Below are 22,955 nucleotides of genomic sequence, written 5' to 3'. Positions count from 1 at the left end.
TTTAAATTTATCCTTAGGAAGACATAGACAGCAGAGGAGAGAGAAAGTCAGGTGTTTACAATTGTGGAAATAGCTTAAGCCAGAATGCTGAAATAGGAATGAACACAGCCTGTAAAAAAATCACAATGAGAAGAGTGGCGAGGGGCTTAGAGAGGAGAGCACTGAAAATCTAGGTCACAGTATATGAATTTTGTTCTTTGGGCCAGAGAAGAGGCAGAATTACAAGGAAGGTCTGATGACTTCATTCACATAGCAGATAAATATTTACTTGGTGTCTACTTTTGCTACATACTGTGCTAGTCTGGGAACAAAGTATAACGAGAACCTTCCTGCAGAATCTCCTAGTTCTGTTTCAGAAAGATCTAGGTGTTGTGGGTTTGTGGGCCACAGGGCTGACTGAGATGGAGTGTTAAAGAGAAGTGTCACTCGGGAGGGAGAATCTGAGCTGAACTTATCAGGAGAGATAAGGACTTTTAAATAAACTACAAAAACAGAAGGGTGACTTGGAAGGGTGGGATGTGGTTCAATCTGTAAAGTGCTTGCCTCGAAAGCACAGAGCCCAAGTTTAACCCCTAGAAGCCAGATAACAAAAGTCAGGCATGGGGGCCTGGGCTGGACCTGTGCCTCCTGGGGAGGCACAGATGAATCCCTGGGTCTCACTGGTCAGCCCACCCAGCTTACTTCTGAGATAACAACAATAGATGTTATCTCAAAACCCAAGATGGATAGTTTCTAAAGAATAACAGCCTAGGTTATCCTCCACAGTTAAAGGTAAACACACACACACACACCACTCACCCCCCCACTCACACACACTCACACATATACACACCCATACCACTCACCCACTCACTCAGACTCATACTCACAACATGCACACACAGACTCTACACACATACACATGCACAAACACACCACTCATCCCTCCCATTCACACACATGCACACACACACACACAATCACATATACATACACACACCACTCACCCACCCACTCAGACACACACAACATGCACACACACATATGCACCACTCACTCACTCACCCACCCCATACAAACCCACACATGCACACATACACAGCACACAGCGGCACAACATAATATACACATGTACACAGAGAGAGAGAGAGAAATAGAGAATAGAGAAAGAGTGTTAGTTATACACTTAACACTTGGAAAGACAAGGATGGAACGGACTTAACCCATAAAGGTTTGTGAATGAAAGAACAAGGTTAGATACACGAACAGTTAGTTACTAAACTGCAAATTGAAGCCTAGTCAAAATCTTATTGTTTCACAATCTATGTACATAAACTCACAGGCAGAAAAAAAGCCTCACAAGTTAGTTAAGGTGGAATAATCTTATAAAAGTAATGCATTGGTCTTCAAATGTTTAAGCAGGGTGACAATATTTCGGAAAAGGGCAGCGGTGGAATGGAGTGTGGAAGACCATTAAAACCTGACTTAGGGGTCAGACAGGTGGGAGAGAACATAGCCTTGAAATGCAGCTGAGAGGGTGAAAATGAGACACACTGCAAAGGTAGCATCCACATGTCATGGTGACTACATACGTGTCTGGGGTGGAAACAGAGCAGTCAGCAATTCAATACACCACTGTTTTCAGGAGTGAGTCATGAAGACGGGCTGGCGGCAGTGCACAGAGGACTAAAACCACATTCATCTAAAATACTCAATTATACAGTAAATATTTACTCCTACTGTTGATTCAGGAAACATAATGCTTTTGTTTATATAAGAACAGTTTACAAATGATACCTGAAAAACAAACACATTATTTTTCAATAAATTCTCCTGTATCATTTCTGTAGGAGAGACTCTATGACAGAAAATGCAGTCTAGGGGCCTCCAGTAATAATCCATGTGACAGATTATGAAAGTTAAGCTATGATATTACCAGCGTTTCTTAATTTACACTGAGATGCAAGCTTATTGATAGCCTGTCCCCTATGCAGGAATCTTACTAAAGATGACAGCAATCTAGAGAGCTGTTTGTATCAAGGGAGTAATGCCTTTTTCGTTTTCTAACTGCACACACAAATGTGGTAACCGATTCCAGCCTTGAGGAAAGGTGAACATTTTTACAAACTAATACAGCAAACACATGTGGTCTGTGCCAGTCCCACGCCAGGTGCCGTCTGTCCACAAGTTAGGCTATATTAATCTCAAAAGCAGCCTGGGAGAAATTGTGTCCCCACATTATAGATAAGGAAACAGCATCAAGGAGAGGTTAATTAACTTGCTAGGGTCATGTGGCTAGCAACATACCGTCAGGACTTCCATCAAAGGCTATTTTGGTCATAGCATCTACCTTTAAGGCTGGGACTTGTAGCTGAGCAAGGACCTTGAAAAGTCCTTGTTCCCTATTCTTGCTAAGTCTGCAAGGACCAAGGTGGAAATAAGGATGTCTATTCAAGTGGAGAATCAGAAGCCAATGAAAGATCAAGCGCACTCTCTTTGACACCCAGCAAGAACTGCCATTTGAGCCTTCTTGGAGCCAAGGGAGATTGAGCTTTCTTCTCTAGATCACATTCCCTATTCTGCCGTGGATATAAAACTGATGGATGGTACAGGTTAGCTGCTAAAGAAATAAAAGCCTTTACTTAGCCATCAAGTCCCATCCCAGTCAAATGTGAGGCATTTTAATCCTTTCTCTGGCAAATTACCAACCACAGACTTCTCTCAGGAACACGGACAGCCCTACCATTCACATCAATGGTTTAGGAAAGGACGGAAATGGCTCCTTCAAGCCAGGATCTGACTCCGCAGTAGACTAGCAGGCAAGTTGTATAGTAAAGCAGCACCTCCCCCCCACCCCCGCCTCCAGCACACACCACCCCTCCCCTGCCTCCCACACACACCATACCACTAGTGTTTTACAACAGAGCTCCCCCCTGCTACTCAGAAAGGACTTTTGGCTGAGAAAGAACAGGTGAAGTAAATAAGGTGAAGTAAAATAGCATTCAAGTTATTTAAGGCATTCACCAGGCAAACCTGTCCCTGTCCCTGCTTTGATTACAGCACAGCAGCCCTGCCTGGATGGCAGCCTAACATTACAGTGAAGCTCGCATTCTCGGGCTTTTTTTTAAACTTCACTTTAGCTTTTCCTTTTTAAGCTAAATAGTCTCTCATCCTTTTTACATGAGTTTTTTCTTTCTTTTTTTCTTTTTCTAAGTAATTAAAAGCCAATTGTGTTTAAGGCTTTTGAAAGACTTCGTTTATGCTGCATAACTCAGGACTGGGTTTCTAAAACCTCAAATTTAGCATCTCAAGGAAGAATAGTATCTATGGCATGTTTGAAAAAATGTTTTGAAATAAAGTGATGGGCATTTAAAAATAGAATTCGGCAGAGCACGCACAGCCCCTGCAGTTCTTTTCCACAGGGGCGGGAAAGTGACATGCCTGCATTCTGCAGACAGAACAAGGTGGCTGTGATTCTGTAGGCTTCAGCAGGGATGTGAGCGCCAGCAAGGCCACCATGGATGTGCTGGTAGCTTTCCCAATTGACAAATGTGAGGCGGAAACAGAATGCCCGCAAAGCTCACTGACACTTTGCCACGGCAACCTGCCCTCCCAAAGCCCGCTCTTATCTGTGAACATACTACCGCACGCAGGACCTTCAACGGGTCCTGCCCGGCCCCCAGGACTTCAGCTCAGCACTGGCGGCCTCCTTCTGGGGGAGCTTAGCTAGACACCAGTTTTAAGAACACTCTGAAATTGGAGAATGTGGAAATTTGTGGTCCAGCCTCAAAGCCCAATATCAATTCATAAGGTTCTTCTAAGAAAGGCTATCTCAAAATCCAGATGAAACTTTGGGGAATCATGCATCTCTCATTAATTGTGGCTGCTTGCCAAAGGGATGCTTGGCAAACTCATAATCAGGGATAAGGAAGTCACATGGGAACTCAAACAATAAGAATAGTTGTAAAGACATTGTCTTAGATCTAAAAGGAAAAGAAGGCTCTGAGCAGCGCGCCTTCCCCTAACAAACCAACTTCAGCACTGACCACCAGAGGAAGGGCTTTGTGTTCTCCAGAGCTTGAGCTACCTGCTGTGCTGTGATTTGTTTAGGCATTTCTTTGCAAGTAAAGGCGGTGGAGAACACTAATTCCATATACCATAGTCTTCAAGTTGGTAGGTGCAGGCTTCAATATACTAAGACATTAAAGAGACAGTCACCAGGTCCACTCTCAGGGAAGGACCTGCCTACCAAGCTGCAGGGAGTGTGAACAGCAAATGGCCTCCTGCTGTCTGCTCCCCAGGCTGTCTCACCTGAAGGATGGCCTTCTAGGGCAGCCTGTCGCCAGGGACTGAGCCAGGTAGGAGCTTGTTCCAATGCCCCTCCCCAGGTTGTCTGCACTGTATCACAACCAGACTCCTTTCTCTGCCCTTTTCTGCCCTCTGCCCTTCATTCCATCATTCCAATGACATGAGCACCTTGCCTCTAACCTCTGTCTTCCTTGACTGCTTCTTGAGAACATGACCTGTGTGATGTGCCATTTTCATTGGCCTTTCTTCTTGCTCCATCTTTACCAAAACTCAAGAAAAAAAGACATTTTTCTAAATCCTGGAATTGTGTTACTTAGCACGCTTTCAGGGTTCTGGTATGTATATGTATATGTATATGTATATGTATATGTATATGTATATGTATATGTATATTCTTCCTGTATTTCATATGTGGTACACAGAAGAAATAACTACTATTGAAGATCTTTTCTCTATGAAGTCTAAACTACACCTTGCCTAAAACATTCCATATATATTTTATACTCAGCACATGTTCATTCAGTCTTATTGATTATTGTGCAGCTTCCACACAGCAGGCACAGATTTTTTAAAGGGCAGTAATGAGCTCCCGCTGTAGAGGAGTGTGCATTCTCGAGATGAGACAGATAATAACAGGCCAGTAATTAGTATAATAGAATACTGGTAGAATACTGGATCGAGAGAGAGAGAGAGAGAGAGAGAGAGAGAGAGAGAGAGAGAGAGGCAAGGCGAGAGGTCAGAGAACGATCGATGCTGGAAGCATCCACTGTTTTAAAGCCCCTGGAAAGGATGGCTTGCTTTAGCCAACACCTTCCCAGGTTGGCAGTCACATACATGCTCAGTGCATTGGTTTCCTTGGCAGACGAGCGACCTTACTGAAAGGGTATTTCTGCTGTTCTGCGAGCCCACCTGCTATATTAAACATAAGATCTTAAATCTCTATTACTAACCTACACAGCAATTCTGTCTTGGGGAAAGAAGAGTCTATGCTATTAGAAGCTGGAGTTAGTCACAGCTGTCCCAGGCAGATGGCTTTAGTGGGCAATATGATAAGCCTGCCAGGGTTTTCAAACTATGAAAGGGTTTTTCTGTCTCATTAGTACTTCATGGTTGACCATCCACAAACACCTGGTGTTCAGACTTTTCCCCCCATGAAAATGTCACAGTTTTAATTCCAAAGGATATATATTATGTAATCTTTGCCAAATGAGCTGATATTTAAATAATTTATAAACACACATATAGGAAGAAAACACTTCTTTATATAGCCTGATTTCAGTGACAAATTAAATTGGTGGTAGAAGCAAATGAAGCTACTTTTGTATTTCTCAACACTCAATTTTTTTGCTCAAAGGGAATTCCACCTTCACAGGCTATTTACCCCAACAGATATCAATAACACAAATGAGTTTCTAAGAATAATTGTGGATTCATCTCTACTTTGTTTTCCTTATTTTAGAAGACAGTGTCCTCATCATCTCCAGCACATACATCAAATGAATACAAGCATCATATTGTACTTGCTCCAAGTAGGGATCATATCATATTCAAACTCTGTCAAACCTATGTGGTGGAAGGGGGAAAAGACTTTGAAGAAATATTTTAAACTTTGTAGTATAATTTAATAACTTTTTAAAATTTGAATACCTTGAGGTTATAAATGTTAATGTTTATACTACACAAATACATCAAAAGAGTAGACGGTATTAAAATAATTTGAATACTATAAAGGGATCTGGAAATGTAAGATATAAATAAATAACAAGTTTATTTGATCATAAATGTTAACATTACTTTATATAATCTTAACAAATCAATAAAAATACATTCATTCAGAGGGACATTGGAAAATGGAGGGCTTTAATTAGGGAGAGAAAGGGATGTCAAACAGACAGAAAGGGAGGAGGGACTAACTGTAACATTAAAAATGTTTGCTATACTCCAAGGGAGGGAAGAAACCAGATATGAAGCCTATGAACCACAACAGTGACCAACACGGCAAGGTTTCCCTAAAACTGCAATAGTGGTACTCATATATTGGCAGTAACCAACAGCTCTCTAGTAGGATTTCTGGTCCTGGAAACCTAGCAAACTCTGTGGGACTAGAAAGTCATCAACCTTAGAGGAGAACCTACTACTGCTACATCATTAAACCAGCATAAATCCTAATTGCTTTTTAAGTTTTAATCCTTATACCCACATATAAATGTAGTTCCCAACCCTCACTAAAGAAGCTTCTCTTTACAACAGAAACCATTGTAGATGAAGACTGCTCATTCATCTACTGGCCACCCAGACCCAAATAATCACACAGAAACAACACTGTTACAATTACTCTTATCAATTACAACACTGTTTGGCCAATAGCTTAGGTGTATTTCTAGCTAACTCTTACATATTAAATTAACCCATTCTATTAATCCATGTATCACCATAAGGCTGTGACCTACTGGTAAGGTTCTGGCATCTGTCTTCTTTGGCATTTACATGGCATCTCCTTAACTAAACCTACTCTCTCTCTAGACCATTACAGAAAACCAAAACCAATCAAAATGTAGAGAACAGCTGGCCAGAGAGCACCAGCCCCTGTGGATACATCTACAGCATAACTCCTGCACCTAGGACTGAGGGAGCACTGCAGAAGAGGAGGCATGTCTTCTGGAAGTGCCAGAGGACCAAGAAATCTGTAGTGAGATTATGTTTCCTAGAAGTGACAGGGAACTTCATCCATGACACTTCAATGATAAAGCTACCTAAACAAGACCCCAAAAAGGTCAGCACCAACAGATCTGCTAAGGCAGAAAGGGAATCTCACAGCCTTCACCCCAGACAAAGAGCTACAGGAACTAAGGGATGCTGAGAGCAGGAGAAGCTTTCCCTTATGAAGGAGACCCCTAATTGGTTATTCAGAACTAAGTGGTCATCCCTGTAATAATTTACATACAAGTAACAATGACTCAGAAGGTTGTATTTATGCTCATGCATAAGTGTGTGTGTGTGTGTGTATTTGTGTGTAACAATAAGAACCAACAAAAGAGGAGACCAGGGATTTTTAGGGAGCTAAGGAGGAGAGTCATGGGAGGAGTTTGAGGAAGGGAAGTAAGTGGAGATAAATAACATAATTATATTTTACTTAAAAATAAAAATAAGTTTAAAATGTTTTCATTTATTGAACACATATTTATTTATTCAGCACTTTGTGCTTTATGGCATGAGAAATATAAAAGGGACAATTATCCCTGTCATGAAGGAACTTATAAATCAGACATATGAGAAACATGGGAAAGGTTAGCTCTTAGCTAGCATGTGATAAACATTTACTATATGACAGATGCCATTATTACGCTCTGCTTATAACCCTTTTCATCATAGAAGTCTTATGAACGAGCTAACTAACATTTTCCAACAAGTTGGAAATTTGTCCAAGGTTAGAATCCTAGTAAAGTACTGAGCGCTTGTCAAGAGAGCCACAACATTCCATTCCATTTCAAGCTGGGACACAAACATATATGCACACACACACGCATGCACACACACATATATATACACTCATGCTCACACACACTCATACATACACACACACACACACACTGGTGATAACTACTGAAAATCAGCAATACTAAGACAGGAAATAGCGAGTAATAACAGAACATCTTGTGGTAGCTTGAGGAAGCTTTCATATAAAACAAAAACTAGATCCAAACTTGCTTTGAGGACTCAGACATGAAAATAGAGGGAAAGTAAGAATATATTGTACACATACGTTTTTGAGGGTACATAGGTACATACTTTATTGAAATGTAATATATGTATAAAATGCAAAAATGCCACATGTACATTTAAAGTAGCTCATTGGCAGTACGTATACTCTCATCAACTGTATTAATTTTGTAATCAAGACAGAGGGAAAATCTGTCTTAAAGCAAAGCTTAACCACATAATAGAATTTATTTTACTTCATGGAAATACAATTTAAGTGTTCTTTTACAAACAAAAATCATCCACTCCTGGTCTATCTCAATGGATAATATCTTGAGAGACAAAAATTTATAGCTTTTCATAATAAAAATGCCATCCAGCAAATACATTTTCAGTTTGCCCCACAAGCACTGTGTTGGTTTCCACAAGCAGGAAGCAGCCTTACCTTTCTGGATTTTTATGCTTGCTATAATTGTATACATATAATTGTGTACATGTATATATACATATATGTATATATTATATAATTTTCCTATGCATAGCATTATATATATAGGAAAACAATTTTCATAACTACTTTGCAAGAATTACACAAAATAATGTCTGGCAAATGGCTTCTTCTCACATTTTTAGCAGAATACATATTGTTTATTGCTTGCTGATTCCTTGTTTAGCCAATGACACTTACCAAGCGATAGGTCTGGGCCTTTAAAACGTTGAGATCAATAAAGTTTTCTTCATTATCTGTCTCCTCTTCCTTTGAAAAATAAAAATTTTAAATTTATAAAAAGTTAAATAGATATTTGTAAATACATAATATTCTAAGCTAACTAAGCTTAATATGACTGACTCAGTAAAGCATATTTAAAACCCTAATAAATATTCATAAAGTAGGGCACAAAATTATTAACAGCCCATAATTTCTTTGAATTTAAAAGAACCTGTTTCTGCAGACAGTGAAGAAAGGAGGGAAGAAAGAGGGAGGGGAGGAGTAATTGCTACAATTCATGAATAAACATAAAAACAAGAGAAAAATAGGTCGAAATGAGATATATGAAACAGTGGAAGAATTTTACTGGAGCAACAAGACTTGAAAAAAAATGAAGGCTGAAAGACACAGGTAGTTTCATTTGTCTCAAGGACTAACTACATGTAGATGCGCTTGAAAAAATATTTTATTTACCTGTTTGTGTCTCTGTCTGTACCTGTGTGTGCTACATGTGTGCTGGGGCTCACGGGAGAGAGGAGAAGGCTGGATATTGGGTCTTTGGGAAGAACAGGAAGTTTTTAAGCACTGAGCCATCTCTCCAGCATCGAAGATACACTTTTCACTGTGCGAAGAGCGTCCTGGCTGCTCAGGCTTGTTAAGGTAATGGATAATAGTGATGCTTGGTGTATGGTCCTCACATCCAGAGGGATTCCAAGCTGGCCTCATCTGAAAGCAGCTGGTTGTGGGGGTGTGGTTAGGAAATGACCCTTTGAGATACAATCTGCTCTATATACAAAAAATAAGCAGGGGGTTCTATTAGCATAGAAAACATAAGCGTCTCCTCTTCAAATGCCATTCATTGTGGTGACAAGTGGCATAGTAGGGAAAAGTAATCTAACAAGAATATTTCAATCTTATGGACACTGGGCATTGCAGTAATGCCAACAAAAAACGATCTTCAAGTCATCTGATCTTGTAAACAAAAATACAAGCAAACTAGGCCAAAAGTGAGTGTGGGCTGGCAAACATTTCTACAGGTAGGTGTGTTCAGAGCTGCAGTGGGAGGGTTCAAAGAGCCCTTGTCTTCAGACTTGAGAAAGGAGAGCCAGTAGTTCTCAAAATGTGATTCTGAGAACAGGAACATTGGTATTGCCAGGGAACTTGCTGGATTGAAAGTCCTAAGGTTCTTTCCCAGATCTGCCCTACTAAAGTAAGACTTGAGAACTATGCCCTTAGCCTTGGAGAACTGAAAAGAATCCAGCAACTCATAAGACAGTATGGACACTACTGGCTTGCCATACACTGGCTTGCCATTTGTTTTTCTTGAGGTGGGGAATAATGGGGCCAAGATGTGCAGACAAAACTGACTTGTTTATATATCAAGACAAGTAAATATACTTCTACTTCTGAAAAGTGACTTAAGTGTATTTTGTGTTTCTACTACTTAACAAGAGTAATTCATTGAAATGCCAATGACTCAGTGCTGTTAGGAGAAACAAGGTCACTGTACTTTACCTGACCTCATCAGTACTGTTCACATAGGACATCAGTAGATATGTGTACTCCATTGAACACTAACAGGACAAACCTTTAATACTAGATACTAGCATGTGCCATCACCCAGCAGACAGCTCGAGAATTAAGGAGTGCAAATGTGTGGCAGCACCATTAATTCTAATTAGGAAAATCTTTGCTCTGGTTCCTGTGACTTTATGATTCCGTTAGCCTACAGGTCTTAACTCCACTAGGAGATAGATACAATGATGACTCTACTGAGCTGCATGCTAAGAACACTATTTGACTGCTTAGGGCTCCCTACACTTCTGAATCAATAGCGATGGGAAGAACTACGTTGCTGGCTGCCAAAGGGAAATTATGCTGCTGTTACAACAGAGGTAAGGCAGAGGGGAGGGTGTCTGGACCACAGGCAAGCCTTCAGTTTATCTTTTAGCACTGCCATGCCCAGTAATTATGGCCACTGGGAAACTATAATGACCTAATCCAGACAAGACTTCTGATGTCCCAGACCCTTTAGGAATGAAGGTTTGGATCACCACCCAGAAAAGGACCACAGTCAGCTGCAGTGCTGAAGGTAGAGGGGTAGAGAACTGGCAGTGAATGAAGGAGGTTCTAAGTAGAAGTCGCTAACTATGACTATGTAACTATGTGTAGGAATAAGGACCGCACTGTCATGCATATTTCTTCCATATTTATATGCAAATATATTTCTGTCTTATCCTTTCTCATAGACTCCAAGACACTTTAAGTGTGCGATATAGTTAAGCAGAATTATGCTCCTGCTACTGCCTTTATTTGAAGATAAAATGAGATTTAAAGGGCTGCAAGTTGAAAAGGGATGGAAATCTAGTAGCTAATTCTATGTGTCAACTTAATTAGGCATTGATGCTGAGATAATTTATTAAATATTATTCAGAAAGCATCTTTGAGGATACTTCTAGGTCAAATAAATGTTTGAAAGAATGGAGTTGAGTGAAGGGGCTGTCTTTTCCAAGGTGGGTGTGTCTCTAGCCTGAAAAGTCTGAAGAGGAAAAGCCACCAACAGGCTTTATGTTCCCCTTGCTTTAAATTTAAATCAGGGCATCGGTCTTCTGTCTGGGGTGTAAGATCCAGACAGAAACCTGACGTCTCCCTGCCATCTTCACATTCACACTGGAACTAGACCATCAGTTATCCTGGGCCTAACTTGTTAAGAGCCGGCCTTGGGACTTCTCAGACCCCATAGCCGAGTTACTCAGTTCCACATAAACACTTTCTCCCAGCCAAGCTTGCAGTGCATAACTGCACTTCTAGTTAATCAGGAAGCTGAGGTGGGAATATCCAAAGTTTAAGGCCCTTCTAGACTTTATAGTGTGAGCAATAACCTGGGTAAACCCTGGGTAAAATACAAAGAACAGATCTCAAAAAGGTGCTCTAGCTCAGCTCAGGGGAGAATACTCACATGGTATGAGGGAGTGAGGCTTTGGTTCCAATCCAATCACCACCTCTCCAGGGGAAGTTTTTCTTTCTCTAAAAGTGCGTGTGTGCATGTGTGCGTGTGTGCGTGTGTGTGTGTGCGCGTGCACACGTGAATCCTACTGGTTCTGTTTCTTAGAGAATCTAGACTAACAGGAAAATTAACTAACTTACTAAATATTATGAAGAGAACACTCCAAAGGAATTCAAACATAAATGGGCTCAGAAGAAAATACTTTTTAAAATAAGTTAGGATTCTCCATGATTTATCTCAGAAATTCAGAAAGCACAATTTCCTACCATTAATTTGCTTAACTTGCACCTTAATTCCCTTCCTGCTTGCTCCCAAAGGTATGCTCATATAAAGTGAGACTCCACGTCATCATTAATTTGAAGGACTAATTAGCAGGGTAACTGATTTTGATTTGGCGCTTTGGCGCTTTCCAGCTGCAGGTCTCTACTTTCCAGCTGATAAGAGCATTAGTGTCAGAAGTTATCTGGGCTATCCTTGACCCAGCCAAAACTCTGCTAACAGCATCAGTGGGTCCCTTACAGGGCTCTGCAGGCACAAGGCCAGTTTTCCTTAGCAACAGTTACAGGAGATGACAGGAGAAGGAAGAGAGAGAATCACAGTGATGTGAGGAGGAGGAGGAAAAGAAAGGAACACATCCAGAGACTGGACAGAAAGCAAACGAGAAGCTCCAGAGAAGTTCCTCTGAGGAAGGCCTGTGGTTTGGTCTTATACTGGGAGATCTTTACCCCCTGGCTTGGGAGAATAGTATAAAGAGGATCTTGTCTAGTTTATTTCCCTAATTTCATAAACACAGTAATTCCACATTGACCTTTAAGAAGATTCATAAAAAAAATTAGCTAAGATTTTGAAAAGTTACACAAGAGTATCCTGAGAGAGTCTGCAGTCAAATACTTGGCACACACCAAATCTGGGCCATGATGGCGGGCAAAGTGAGACTAGTACTTTTGAGTGACAGCCTTGAAGTTAAATGTTGCTATAGTAGAAGCAGGTATAGATTGATACTCTATTAGTTATTTAAAAAACCATGGAAATACCCAAGTAAATGGGGAAAAATTGAGAATATATAAGGACTTTAATTCTGATCCTGAGTGGAAATTCTATTGAACAATTGCTTAAACTTCTTTATATGCCTAAATTCTCTTTCCATTTCACCTGAAGCATCCCCACCTGATCCTAGAAGCTCTGTTTTTTTGACAGTTGCTGGGTCACACCTGGTTCCTTCCTGCCTTCAAGCTTCAGAACATGCTTTAACACAGCTACCTACTGCTGCATGCAACAGGAGTTCTGTAGCCACAGGCAGAATTGAAGGGTGTGCTTTCTTTTGCCTTGATTTTCAAATTTTATCATGTTAAAAAATATTTATTTTAAACTGACTAGTTTTATAGTGGTCTAGCTTAAGAAGCAGAGGCCAGCCTGGGCTACATGGTGAGTGTTCTAGGCCAGTCTGGCTACAGTGAGATTCAATCTTGGGAGCTAAAAACGCAGCACAGTCATGTAGAGTTATGTATCTTAATATGTTTAAAAGTAGCCTTTATACTTCTAATAAAATACATATTAAAAAGCTTGAAAATACAAAGAAATATTAAACAGAATCATTCATAATTATTCTATTTATAACAAACATTAATATACTGGTATTTTTACATATTTTACATAATTACAGTCATGATGCCAGCAAATTTTGTGGTACAAAAATGAAGTATAAATTGTCATTCTCATATCAGTAATGTCTGTAATTAAGACATGCCATCTACATAATATTCTATTTGGATATAACTCTAACTCTATGACTACTTGTTAGCTTTTACTATTTAGATAATCTAACAACTAGCAACTTTATAGCTTATACTAGTTTATTTAAGTTGAAATATGGAATGTATTATCTTCTGATTAAAAAAAATGAAATCTTGAATTGGTTTGTGACAGCGAAATACTACACAAACTCTTTTCCCCACCATGTGTCTAGTTCAAATTACACGGATATCTTCTAAAACATTCAGCTCAACCCACATCCAGTTCTATGAAAGGATCGCTTTGAGAAATGCTTTTTGGTTTCTATTGTCTTACTACACCAACTACTGTAGAGAACTGATTATTTAGCTTCATACCATGGATAGGAAATTAAACATGGAAAATATGTAGATGGAGCCCAACAACTTAAATAATACTGGTCACTTAAAAGCATTTTAACAAAATTTCAGCAGAGTATTCATAAAAAATAAAGGAATTCCTTTAAAACAAATAGTAACTGTAGGAAACAGAATGCACTAATTATAAATCTTAGGGCATTTTGAAGATGATGTGTTTTCTTATGATATCATCTTGCTATGTGGCCTAAGTCCCAAAACTTGTTGTGCAGTAGACACAGGCTTTTAACTGGGGACTCTCTAATCTCTGCGTCCTAAAATCTGGTGTACACCACCACAAGATGAATTGTTAGCTTTCTGCTCTAGATTCTTTGTTAGTTATGGTTTCTCAAGGTCATGCTCAGTTGTTAATAAAACCCTGTTCATATAACTAGTGATATATATACACGTATATGCATACACGTGTATATATATACATATATAAACAGATTTAGAAACTCTTCTAGAACTGACTCTAGACCATGAACATGAATTTAAGCAAAGGCCTAAAGGTCTGATAATGGCACTGGACTTAGAACAATTAAATGCATTCTAGAAAAATGGAGTAGGGGAATCAGGAGAGGGAAAGGGAGCCACGGGCGAGGCTGGAGGCAGCTCAGCTCCACACTTACCACAAATTCTTCATCCACTTTACTTAATGTTAATTCTGCATCATCTTCTGGGACAGTTTCTTCTTCTAATTCTTCCACTGGGTATGATGGCCTGAAATAGCAAGATATAGTGAATATTTAAAAATAACTCAGTAAAAATACAAGTCTAATGAGGAATGGGAAAGATGCTTCCATATGAGGCTCAGTTCCCTTCACTAATTGCCAGTTAATGTTTTGTTTCTTTCTGAAATTTTCAGTGTTAAAAAAGCAAAGATATCTATCTCTAAACATAAAAAACACACTGACAAAAATAAGTTGATTCTGATTATACTGCTATAATATACATTAATATACAAAACATATATACATATTCTGTTAGCTATCATCTATATACACACACACATAAAATGCACACTATATAACATGTATATATATTATACATAATACATAATATAATATGCATTATGTTTCAATGAACAGCAGTACTACATTAAACTATCAGTCTATGACTAAAACATTGGGATTGTTTCTATTGTTTGTTAAATGATATTGCAAAAATCATATTTGTAGATTTATTACTAGACAGATCTTTAAAATAGATTTGTTCATGTGGAATGGCTACATCAACAACTTTGTACATGTTATTGTTTTGATGAGTACTGACGAAATTGGCTTAGAAAATGCTACCCTAATTTATACTCCCAAGAATAGTGAGGGATGGCATCTCTGTTTCAATATGTGCACCAATATGTGTAAAATAATCTGTGCCAATAAAACAAATGAAAAAAATCATTGCGTTTTATAACTGAATTACTTTAGCATGAGACTGATGGAACAACAACTTCATAATTCTAATTGATTATTCATTTTTTCTGAGACACACATTTACACTCTTTGTCTTCCCCAAATTAAGAAAATCAATGTTCACCTAATCTATGATGTTCCCTAGTTTCATTACTTAGAATCCTGAATAGTCAAGACTGTTATAATTACTATTGGATAGATTTGACAGCATTTTCCTGTCCAGACCCTAGACTTTACATTATACATTTACAGTGGTCCCTCGAGCCACACCTCCTGACAGCTCTCTGATCTCTGTGTGCCTACGGCTCTGTTTTCAATTCACATCTCTGAAATCTGCAGTTTATTTTTATATGGGTAATAAGATTGATTCTTATTTCTAAAATCCAGTTAGTGTACCCAACATTAAGTATTGGACAACCATTTCTTCCTTAAGGTTCACTTATTTCCACATTAAAAACACCCAGATGCATCCACATTTATTTTGTCAACTAATTTTAAGAATCTGTATTTCAAACCTATTAAGACAATATAAAAATTAACATGGAACAGGAAGCAAGGAAGGTATTATGAAACAAATCAATCTTGTACAATAAATTTCTCAAATTTTCATTAGTTAGAATTAGATAATTATCTCAAAAAATGTTCTTCTAAGAATAGTTCCACATTTGTATAAAATAATCATTCATAAGAATGCTATGTGTAGTTTATGTATTAGAGAGGTGATATAGTTTCAATGTTTATTACTTTTTAACTTTCTCCTTTCTTCTTCCATGCATATATATTTCTTACAAATTATCCAAGTCATAACTCATAGGCCGAGACAAAGATTTTACTAGAGACAAAGGAAGTACAAATTGAATAGTGGCTGAGACAGTAATAGCTTGGAATGCAATAATGATATACTGGGCTAGGGAGTTAGTAACTGAGAATCTAGGGCAGCACGTATGTAATTTATCTTGTTTTGACACCTAACCAACAGTATTAGGCGTTGCAGAGTCATTCTTTACAATGTACTGAATGGACATGTTTGGGTTGAGGTAAAGGAAATTATCACATTTTAGCTTTAAAGTAAATGGATATCAGTTATTTAATATACTTCAATCCAATGGTAGCATAAATCAAGGAAATTTTTAATAATTTTTGAAATTAATTACATCATTTCCCCCTCCCATTCTTCCCCCTAAAATCTCCCATATACCTAGCCCCTTGTTCTCTTTCAAATACATGGTTTCTTTTTCTTTAATTGTTGTTATTGTTGTGTACGTGTGTGTATGTGTGTATAAATATTCTTAAATACATAAATACAAGTTGTTCAGTCTGCATAATCTTCCCTGTACACACATACACACAGACACACACACACAGACACACACACACAGACACACACACACACACACACCTTTGTAAGTTTTAAAAAATACTTCCCAAAAGGAAGTAGATTTTCACCTAAATGCAATTGTATATGTATTAATATATTAACATGGAGTAATATATACCTCTCTATATACAAAATTTTCTTCAAATCTAAATCCAATGCTAAGTCATATTTTATTTGCACCATGTCTTTCACATTCAAACCTATCAACAATCCAAACTTTCAAAATACGAACTGTATATGTTTTAATCATACCCTATATAAACCAATGGTTTCTGATTTTATTCATTCATCAATACTTACTAAATATATATGACAAACTAAGTATATTTTGTATATTGTGCTAATTACCATAGAATACATATGATTAATGATTGGCAAGATCTGTAACAACAAAATCTACACTGGTAAATAAATTATTTTAATACCATAAAATATAAACAATGTACTTTTAGGTCAGAGAAAACCTATGGACACTGTCCAAGAGGATGTCAAGTGGCTTCTTTAATGTTATTCTTGCCACTAAGCAAAGAGAAAAGAAAATCGCACACTTGGTACTATTAAACTTCCTTTTCCATTTAAATATGAGGCTTTTAGTTAACTCGACACACACAATGGTCGTGGGTATAAACAAACACAGGTTCAAAGAGAATTTGAGAAAGTTTTTCCAAATTGGCACGGATGTACGCAGTTATATTAAACCTTCAATAATTACAAACAGGGAAGAGGCGCTGGGATGGTCAACATTAGTTCAGAATAGATTTGGAAGACATCCTGATGTTCGTCTAGACTTAACATTCGGAACCACTGTCAGTTCAGAACAGTCAGCTCTTGTCACTTCAATTAAACAGCTCTGCACTTCAGGAAAAAAGGTAATTACATAGCACATTATCCTGTCAGGTAATAGTTACCTTTTCCAAGTGAAACCAATGTATTTTAATGCTTCCTCAGCTAAACAGTCAAGAACATAGCATACATGTTCTCCATAACCAGCCTTTAATTTTGAAGGAGGAAAATCTGCAGTCCTCCCCTGAAAGATAAAGATATTATTTGTTAGATGTCAAGGTTGTGTCAGCAAAGAATCACTGAGCACATATATAATTTTTCACTTTTCAAATGATTTCAGAAAAAGGTAGTTGCTTTTCTTCTTTGACATTCATTTCTTAAGACTCTTCAATCCATTGATACAGTTACACAAAGGAAAAATCAGGTGTTTTATTGTTCAAAGTACCAAATTAAAATGCAGTTACATCATAGCAGAAATACAAATTAATAGTAAAAAAGCAATAAAACTACTCATATGGCAAAATATATTTTTTAAACAATGACTCAGTGTCTCATTTATTAAAAATTACCAACCTGTACCAAAATGTCTTATTGCCTTTCCCCAGAAAAAGTAAAAAATGAAAATAGAACCAAGGACACCTAATAAATTCAAGATCCTTTCAAAGTGCATGGTTTGGCTTAGCAATTCTTAATTTCCCTTTAAGGGAAATAACTAACCAATCAACTAACTGTTCACTTTTGAGAGCTAAAAAAAATAAGACAAATATTATTACTCTTGGCTAAAGAGCATCTAGAGTAACATTTTTAGAAGTGAAATTCACGTTATATGTAATATCAACCATACTGGGAAGGTCTTACTTTAAATTAAAAAAAGCACCATATATCAGTCAACTATTATCTGTCTGTCTGCTATTCCAGAAGAGTCATCTAAAAGACTAACATCTGTCACTAATGCTAATATCGAAATCCACAGCTTAAGAATACTTACAAATGCGCGAAGCTCAGAGAGTATGTTAGATATAGTTGCATTGGGATCGTCGTATTCTTGAGGCTGCTCAAAGGGACGCCCTGTTTTGTTGATCAGCCACGCAGCAAGAGTGCAAAACATGTAGAACTGCTCACCTGGATTGGTAGGCAGAGCAAAGTAGTGTCTGTTTCAAAGCAAGGGAGGGTGGGAAGGGTGAGAAAAAGCTAACCAACTAGGAATAAGTAACACAGTCAAGTTCAAAGCTGCTAAATTTGCATCTCAAGCAGCCTTCATCAACATCTTGAACTCCCCAAGTTTCAAATCAATATCAGGGGCAATCACTACAATATACAAAATATTTCCAACCAGGGAATGGAAGATGGTATATTTTGGAGAATAAATACATGAAGCTTTTGTAAAACTTAACTTCAGTGATTGATTATAAGTGAGTTCCCCTAAAAAAATGACAATTTCGGATTGTGAAGATATTGGAATTTAGGAGCCACTAATAACGTGCTGTGTTTTTGCTGTTTGTGACCTATCAGGTATGTCAGACGTTGTTTTCATCTTCGTTGCAGACTCAAACTGGGTTCTAAGTACTGCTATGGTGAGAGTCACTTCTTGCTTGCACCATTCATGGATAATCAAAACTTCGGGTACAGAACGTAACAGGTACATTTCAAAAGTTCCCAACTTAGATGGTCCAGGGGTGCAGCAAGGATGAAGCACCTTAGCCACATCCCCCAGCATCACAACTGCTGAACTTTGTTATACCCCTTTTAGTACTAAACATGCTCCAGTGAGGATATGATTTATACAGACCCATAGAGGATAGAAGAGGATATAAAAGGTATAAACAACATTCAAGAAAGTTGAATCAGGGATCTGCTTTGCTTTCTTTATGTAGCTATCACTATTAAACTGATACATATATACAGCAATTATAAGCAATGGAAAAAATCAGTGGTCTTTACTTCTATTTTTCTAAACTTTTTCCATCAAGAAATTATTAATGTTCTAAAAGAAAACAGAAAACTAGGAAATTTTAAAGGGTCACGAAATCTTTTCAGGAATAGGCTTACAAAGAATCTGTCTACTAACAACTGTGTTTTCCTTATCAATGGGCATGCCTCACAGACAGAGGGATGGACACAATGACAGGTATTGTGGGTCTGTGATGGTGGCTCCCAAGCATGAGGGCACATCAGAACCACCCAGAGGGATGTTTGTCTCCAGACCTTGTGAAAAGGGAGACCTGGACAAGGGCTGGGGAATGTCTTTCTCCAGTCCCAGGTGATACCGACACGCCAGTGGTGACACCGTCAACCACTGGCTAGAATATGCACACACAAATCCATGGCACAAAGTACTCCACTCACCCCTTGAGGTTCAGTACAGCAAAGTATTAATAGTAACATAAGGCCCAAATCCTTTTGTTTGACAAATGCATTTGGAAAACATTAACACAGTTTTATCAACACCGAAAATGTTAGCCATCTATATTACTATGATCAATTTGTTTTAAATAATAATCCAATCCTAAAACTTCTATCAGGGATCAGGATCAAGATGCACTCTCTTCTCTAACTTTTCTCTTTTTACAGACTAACTCAGCGTCATGGAGAGTCTAAGTATCTTTCAACACGAGTGTCTGGAAAGAGAGCAAGATCTGAAAACTGACTGAGGAATTTATTTGAGCCTACCTGTAGACAGTAAAAGAAAGTACTCTAGATAATTCTTTGTATTTGCTTCTTACAGGATAAAGCAAATATAAACCTTATAGGAACAGCAATGAATCACAGTTATCACTAAGCTATCATGATTACATGAGAGGGTGCTGCCTCTCACTCTGGGCAACTAACGGCACTGCCTTCCGGATATTCCCAACTTTTTCTACCACAGCAAGCATGGGACTTTAGGTTCTATAATGCGGACCATTCCAACACTAAATATTTCAATTGCCTTCTCCAGTTTCCAGTTTCTACGAGTATTGCTGCTGCAAAAGCATTAAGTCTTTTGAACCACAGTAATTAGTCCACAAGTTTACAACATAAAAAGTGCTCCTCAGCACAGTCCTAAGTACCCACAGTTGTTAGTTTACAAAGTCTAGCAAAACAAAACAAAAACTGGAGAGAGATCTCAATGATAAGGGCATTCGTCTCTAGAGATCAGTTTTGCTATTATTTTATTACCTTTAAAACGAGATTTGTGTTTGGTTTATGGTGCGTATATGTTTTAAAGAATGGGCAGGCTGTCTCCCCCAGGCCATTACAAAACTTGTTTACTTTCTCCACAAAATGACCAAGTCTGGAAACTTCACCTTGCTCCGTGCAGAAGTTCCTTTCCTGAGCAAGGAAGGCAGAGAAAGTGCGGATCCTAGCCCAGGGTCTTCACCTCACCAAGGAGGAGCGTCCCCTGGGCCCGGTCAGCACCGGGCGCCTGAGGCAAGGCACGCACCTGGACGGGGGCTTCAGATTGCTCTTTCGGAGGAGCTCCTCCTCATAGCGGAGTAGCTTCAGCTTCTCCACCAGGTCCTCCATCACCACGAACATGTGGTAGGCCGCGCCGGGCCCGCGCTCCACCACCGCCTCCCCTGCGCCTTCTCCGCGAGCCCGAGACACCCCATCCTCCAAGCCCGACGGCGGGATCACCGCTGCCGCGGCAGCCATCGCAGCTCAGATCCACAGCGCCCGGCGTGGGCTCGGGCCAGGATCTTCGCGGCCTCTGCGGCCAGGACCTCGTACCCCGCACAGCCGCCACCGTTACCTGGCGACCGCAGGGCCGACGGTCACCAGGGCAACCAGACCCCGCCTCCCTCACGCCCAGCCTACCTTTCTAAATTCTCGCCAACCAAGACTGAATTCCTACATGACGTCGCTCTATGCCCGCCCCCATCCTGAGAGGTGGCCCCGCCAAAGGGCGTGGCTACCGTTCTTCCGCCTCTTTGGCGACTCTCCTTCGCTCTTTAAAGGCACAGGATAGGCGGCTGTTCAGCTCTGCAAGTTCAGAGCAGCCTAGAGGAAGAGCAAGATCTGGTGCTTTGCTCAGGGCTGATTAATGAGAGTGGACGTCTGGTCACCTGGGTAACAATTCAAAGGACTGAAACGAAGCGGAACACAGTAGTTGAGGCTACTCGCCCACTGATCCTGTTTTCGTAGTTGTGAAACTCGCTGTCTTTAGTTTCAAGGCATCTCAGAAATTCCAACCACAAGACTTCTTTTGTCTATTTCCTAACTTAATAGTTTTTTAGGTAATGCTAGATTTAATAGCTAAATAAAACTTGAGGTCATACTATGACCCTGTGTTCAATGTTACGAAAGTTGTTAATTGGAAAGGGGCAGCGGGAGAGGGCACGTGGAGGTTGAAGTGGGAAGAGTGGGTTTTGGGGAAGGATTTGTACCACCCTCACACCCTGCCTCTTAATCTGCTTCAAGCTCATACCTACCTAAGTTTTTGAGTACAAATGAAGTCCAACAAAATAGACTATCTGGAAAGGAACGTCTACACTGCAGCTCTTGGGATTGATTGATAAGGGTGTTTTTGATACTATGTCTGCAGGTATTGACTTAGAAAATACAAAGGAGACATAACTGAGCACGGGTGTGACTTATCCTTCAAATTCTAAGAAAATAGTGCATCAGACAGCTTTCCTAATAGTTAAAGTCAGAAGTGAAGCAAAGTAGATGCTCACTCGCTTTTTAAAATGTAATTTGGAAGCAAGGGTCAAACATTTGTGAGTTTAATCCTGTGACTGTCAAGGGATCATTATGTCTTGTATCACACTCTTAAGAACGTAGAAGAATCACATTGTTTGCATAACTAAAACCTGAAATATATTTGTAAAACCTTTGCTTTGTGATAAAATGAGAATATACATTTCATTCTAATCAGCCTTGTCTAATACTAATAAAGGTGTCCAAATGAAAAATGATTCTACTACTGATTTATGTAGAAAACAAACTAAAGGGGAGGATTCCACAGAGAATTGGATAATTGCATTTCTTTACATCTTCTATCTGTCTGTCTATCTACCTGCTATCTATCTATCTATCTATCTATCTATCTATCTATCATCTATCAATGCATGTAATAAATGTGTGTGCAATGAATATGTGTGTGTGTTCATGTGTGACTGAGAGTACAACCTGTACTTTCAGTCTTCAACCACCACTTTGAGACAGGGCCTCTTGTCACTTGTTAAGCAAATTTCGGCATAGGGCCTGTAAGTTTCTAGAGAATTCTACTGTTTCTGCCTCTCATATTGTTGGACTACAGACCACTATTGTGTCCGTTTTTATACAGGTTCTGGGAATCCGAACTTAGGTCTACACACCTGCAGCACAGAGTTTACCCACTGAGCCAAATCCACAGTCTAAGAATTGCTTTTTAAATAACATTGTTTATAAGTCATGAACCAGTTGCTATTAGTAAAGATGAATTGGGAAAATTGAGTCTGCCTCTAGCCCCCTGTCAAATTAGTCTCTCATTTTCTCTGCTGTTCTACAGCAGTGAATACCCCCAGACACATCCACATCCAATGACCACAGGTGGAAGCTGAGAGGATTACAAGGTGAATGTGAAACT

The 22,955-nt window shown here is 39.1% G+C and overlaps 1 protein-coding gene across 1 annotated transcript in view; it reads right to left on the bottom strand.

Annotated features, from left to right (window-relative positions):
* Positions 1-21,191, bottom strand: part of Ift57 (intraflagellar transport 57) — a 58,972-nt gene extending 37,781 nt beyond the window's left edge. Inside the window, exons 1-5 of the mRNA XM_057763398.1 lie at positions 20,829-21,191; positions 18,393-18,555; positions 17,530-17,648; positions 14,461-14,551; positions 8,675-8,743 (exon numbers count right to left, since the gene is read on the bottom strand). Of these exons, the coding sequence (XP_057619381.1) occupies positions 8,675-8,743; positions 14,461-14,551; positions 17,530-17,648; positions 18,393-18,555; positions 20,829-21,040 (654 nt within the window). The 5' untranslated portion in view covers positions 21,041-21,191. The remainder of the gene's footprint in view (positions 1-8,674; positions 8,744-14,460; positions 14,552-17,529; positions 17,649-18,392; positions 18,556-20,828) is intronic.
* Between the last annotated feature and the right edge of the window lie 1,764 nt (positions 21,192-22,955).

Source organism: Chionomys nivalis, chromosome 3 (assembly GCF_950005125.1).
Source record: "Chionomys nivalis chromosome 3, mChiNiv1.1, whole genome shotgun sequence".
NCBI classification, from domain to species: Eukaryota; Metazoa; Chordata; class Mammalia; order Rodentia; family Cricetidae; genus Chionomys; species Chionomys nivalis.
This window is presented reverse-complemented; position numbering and strand designations above follow the sequence as displayed.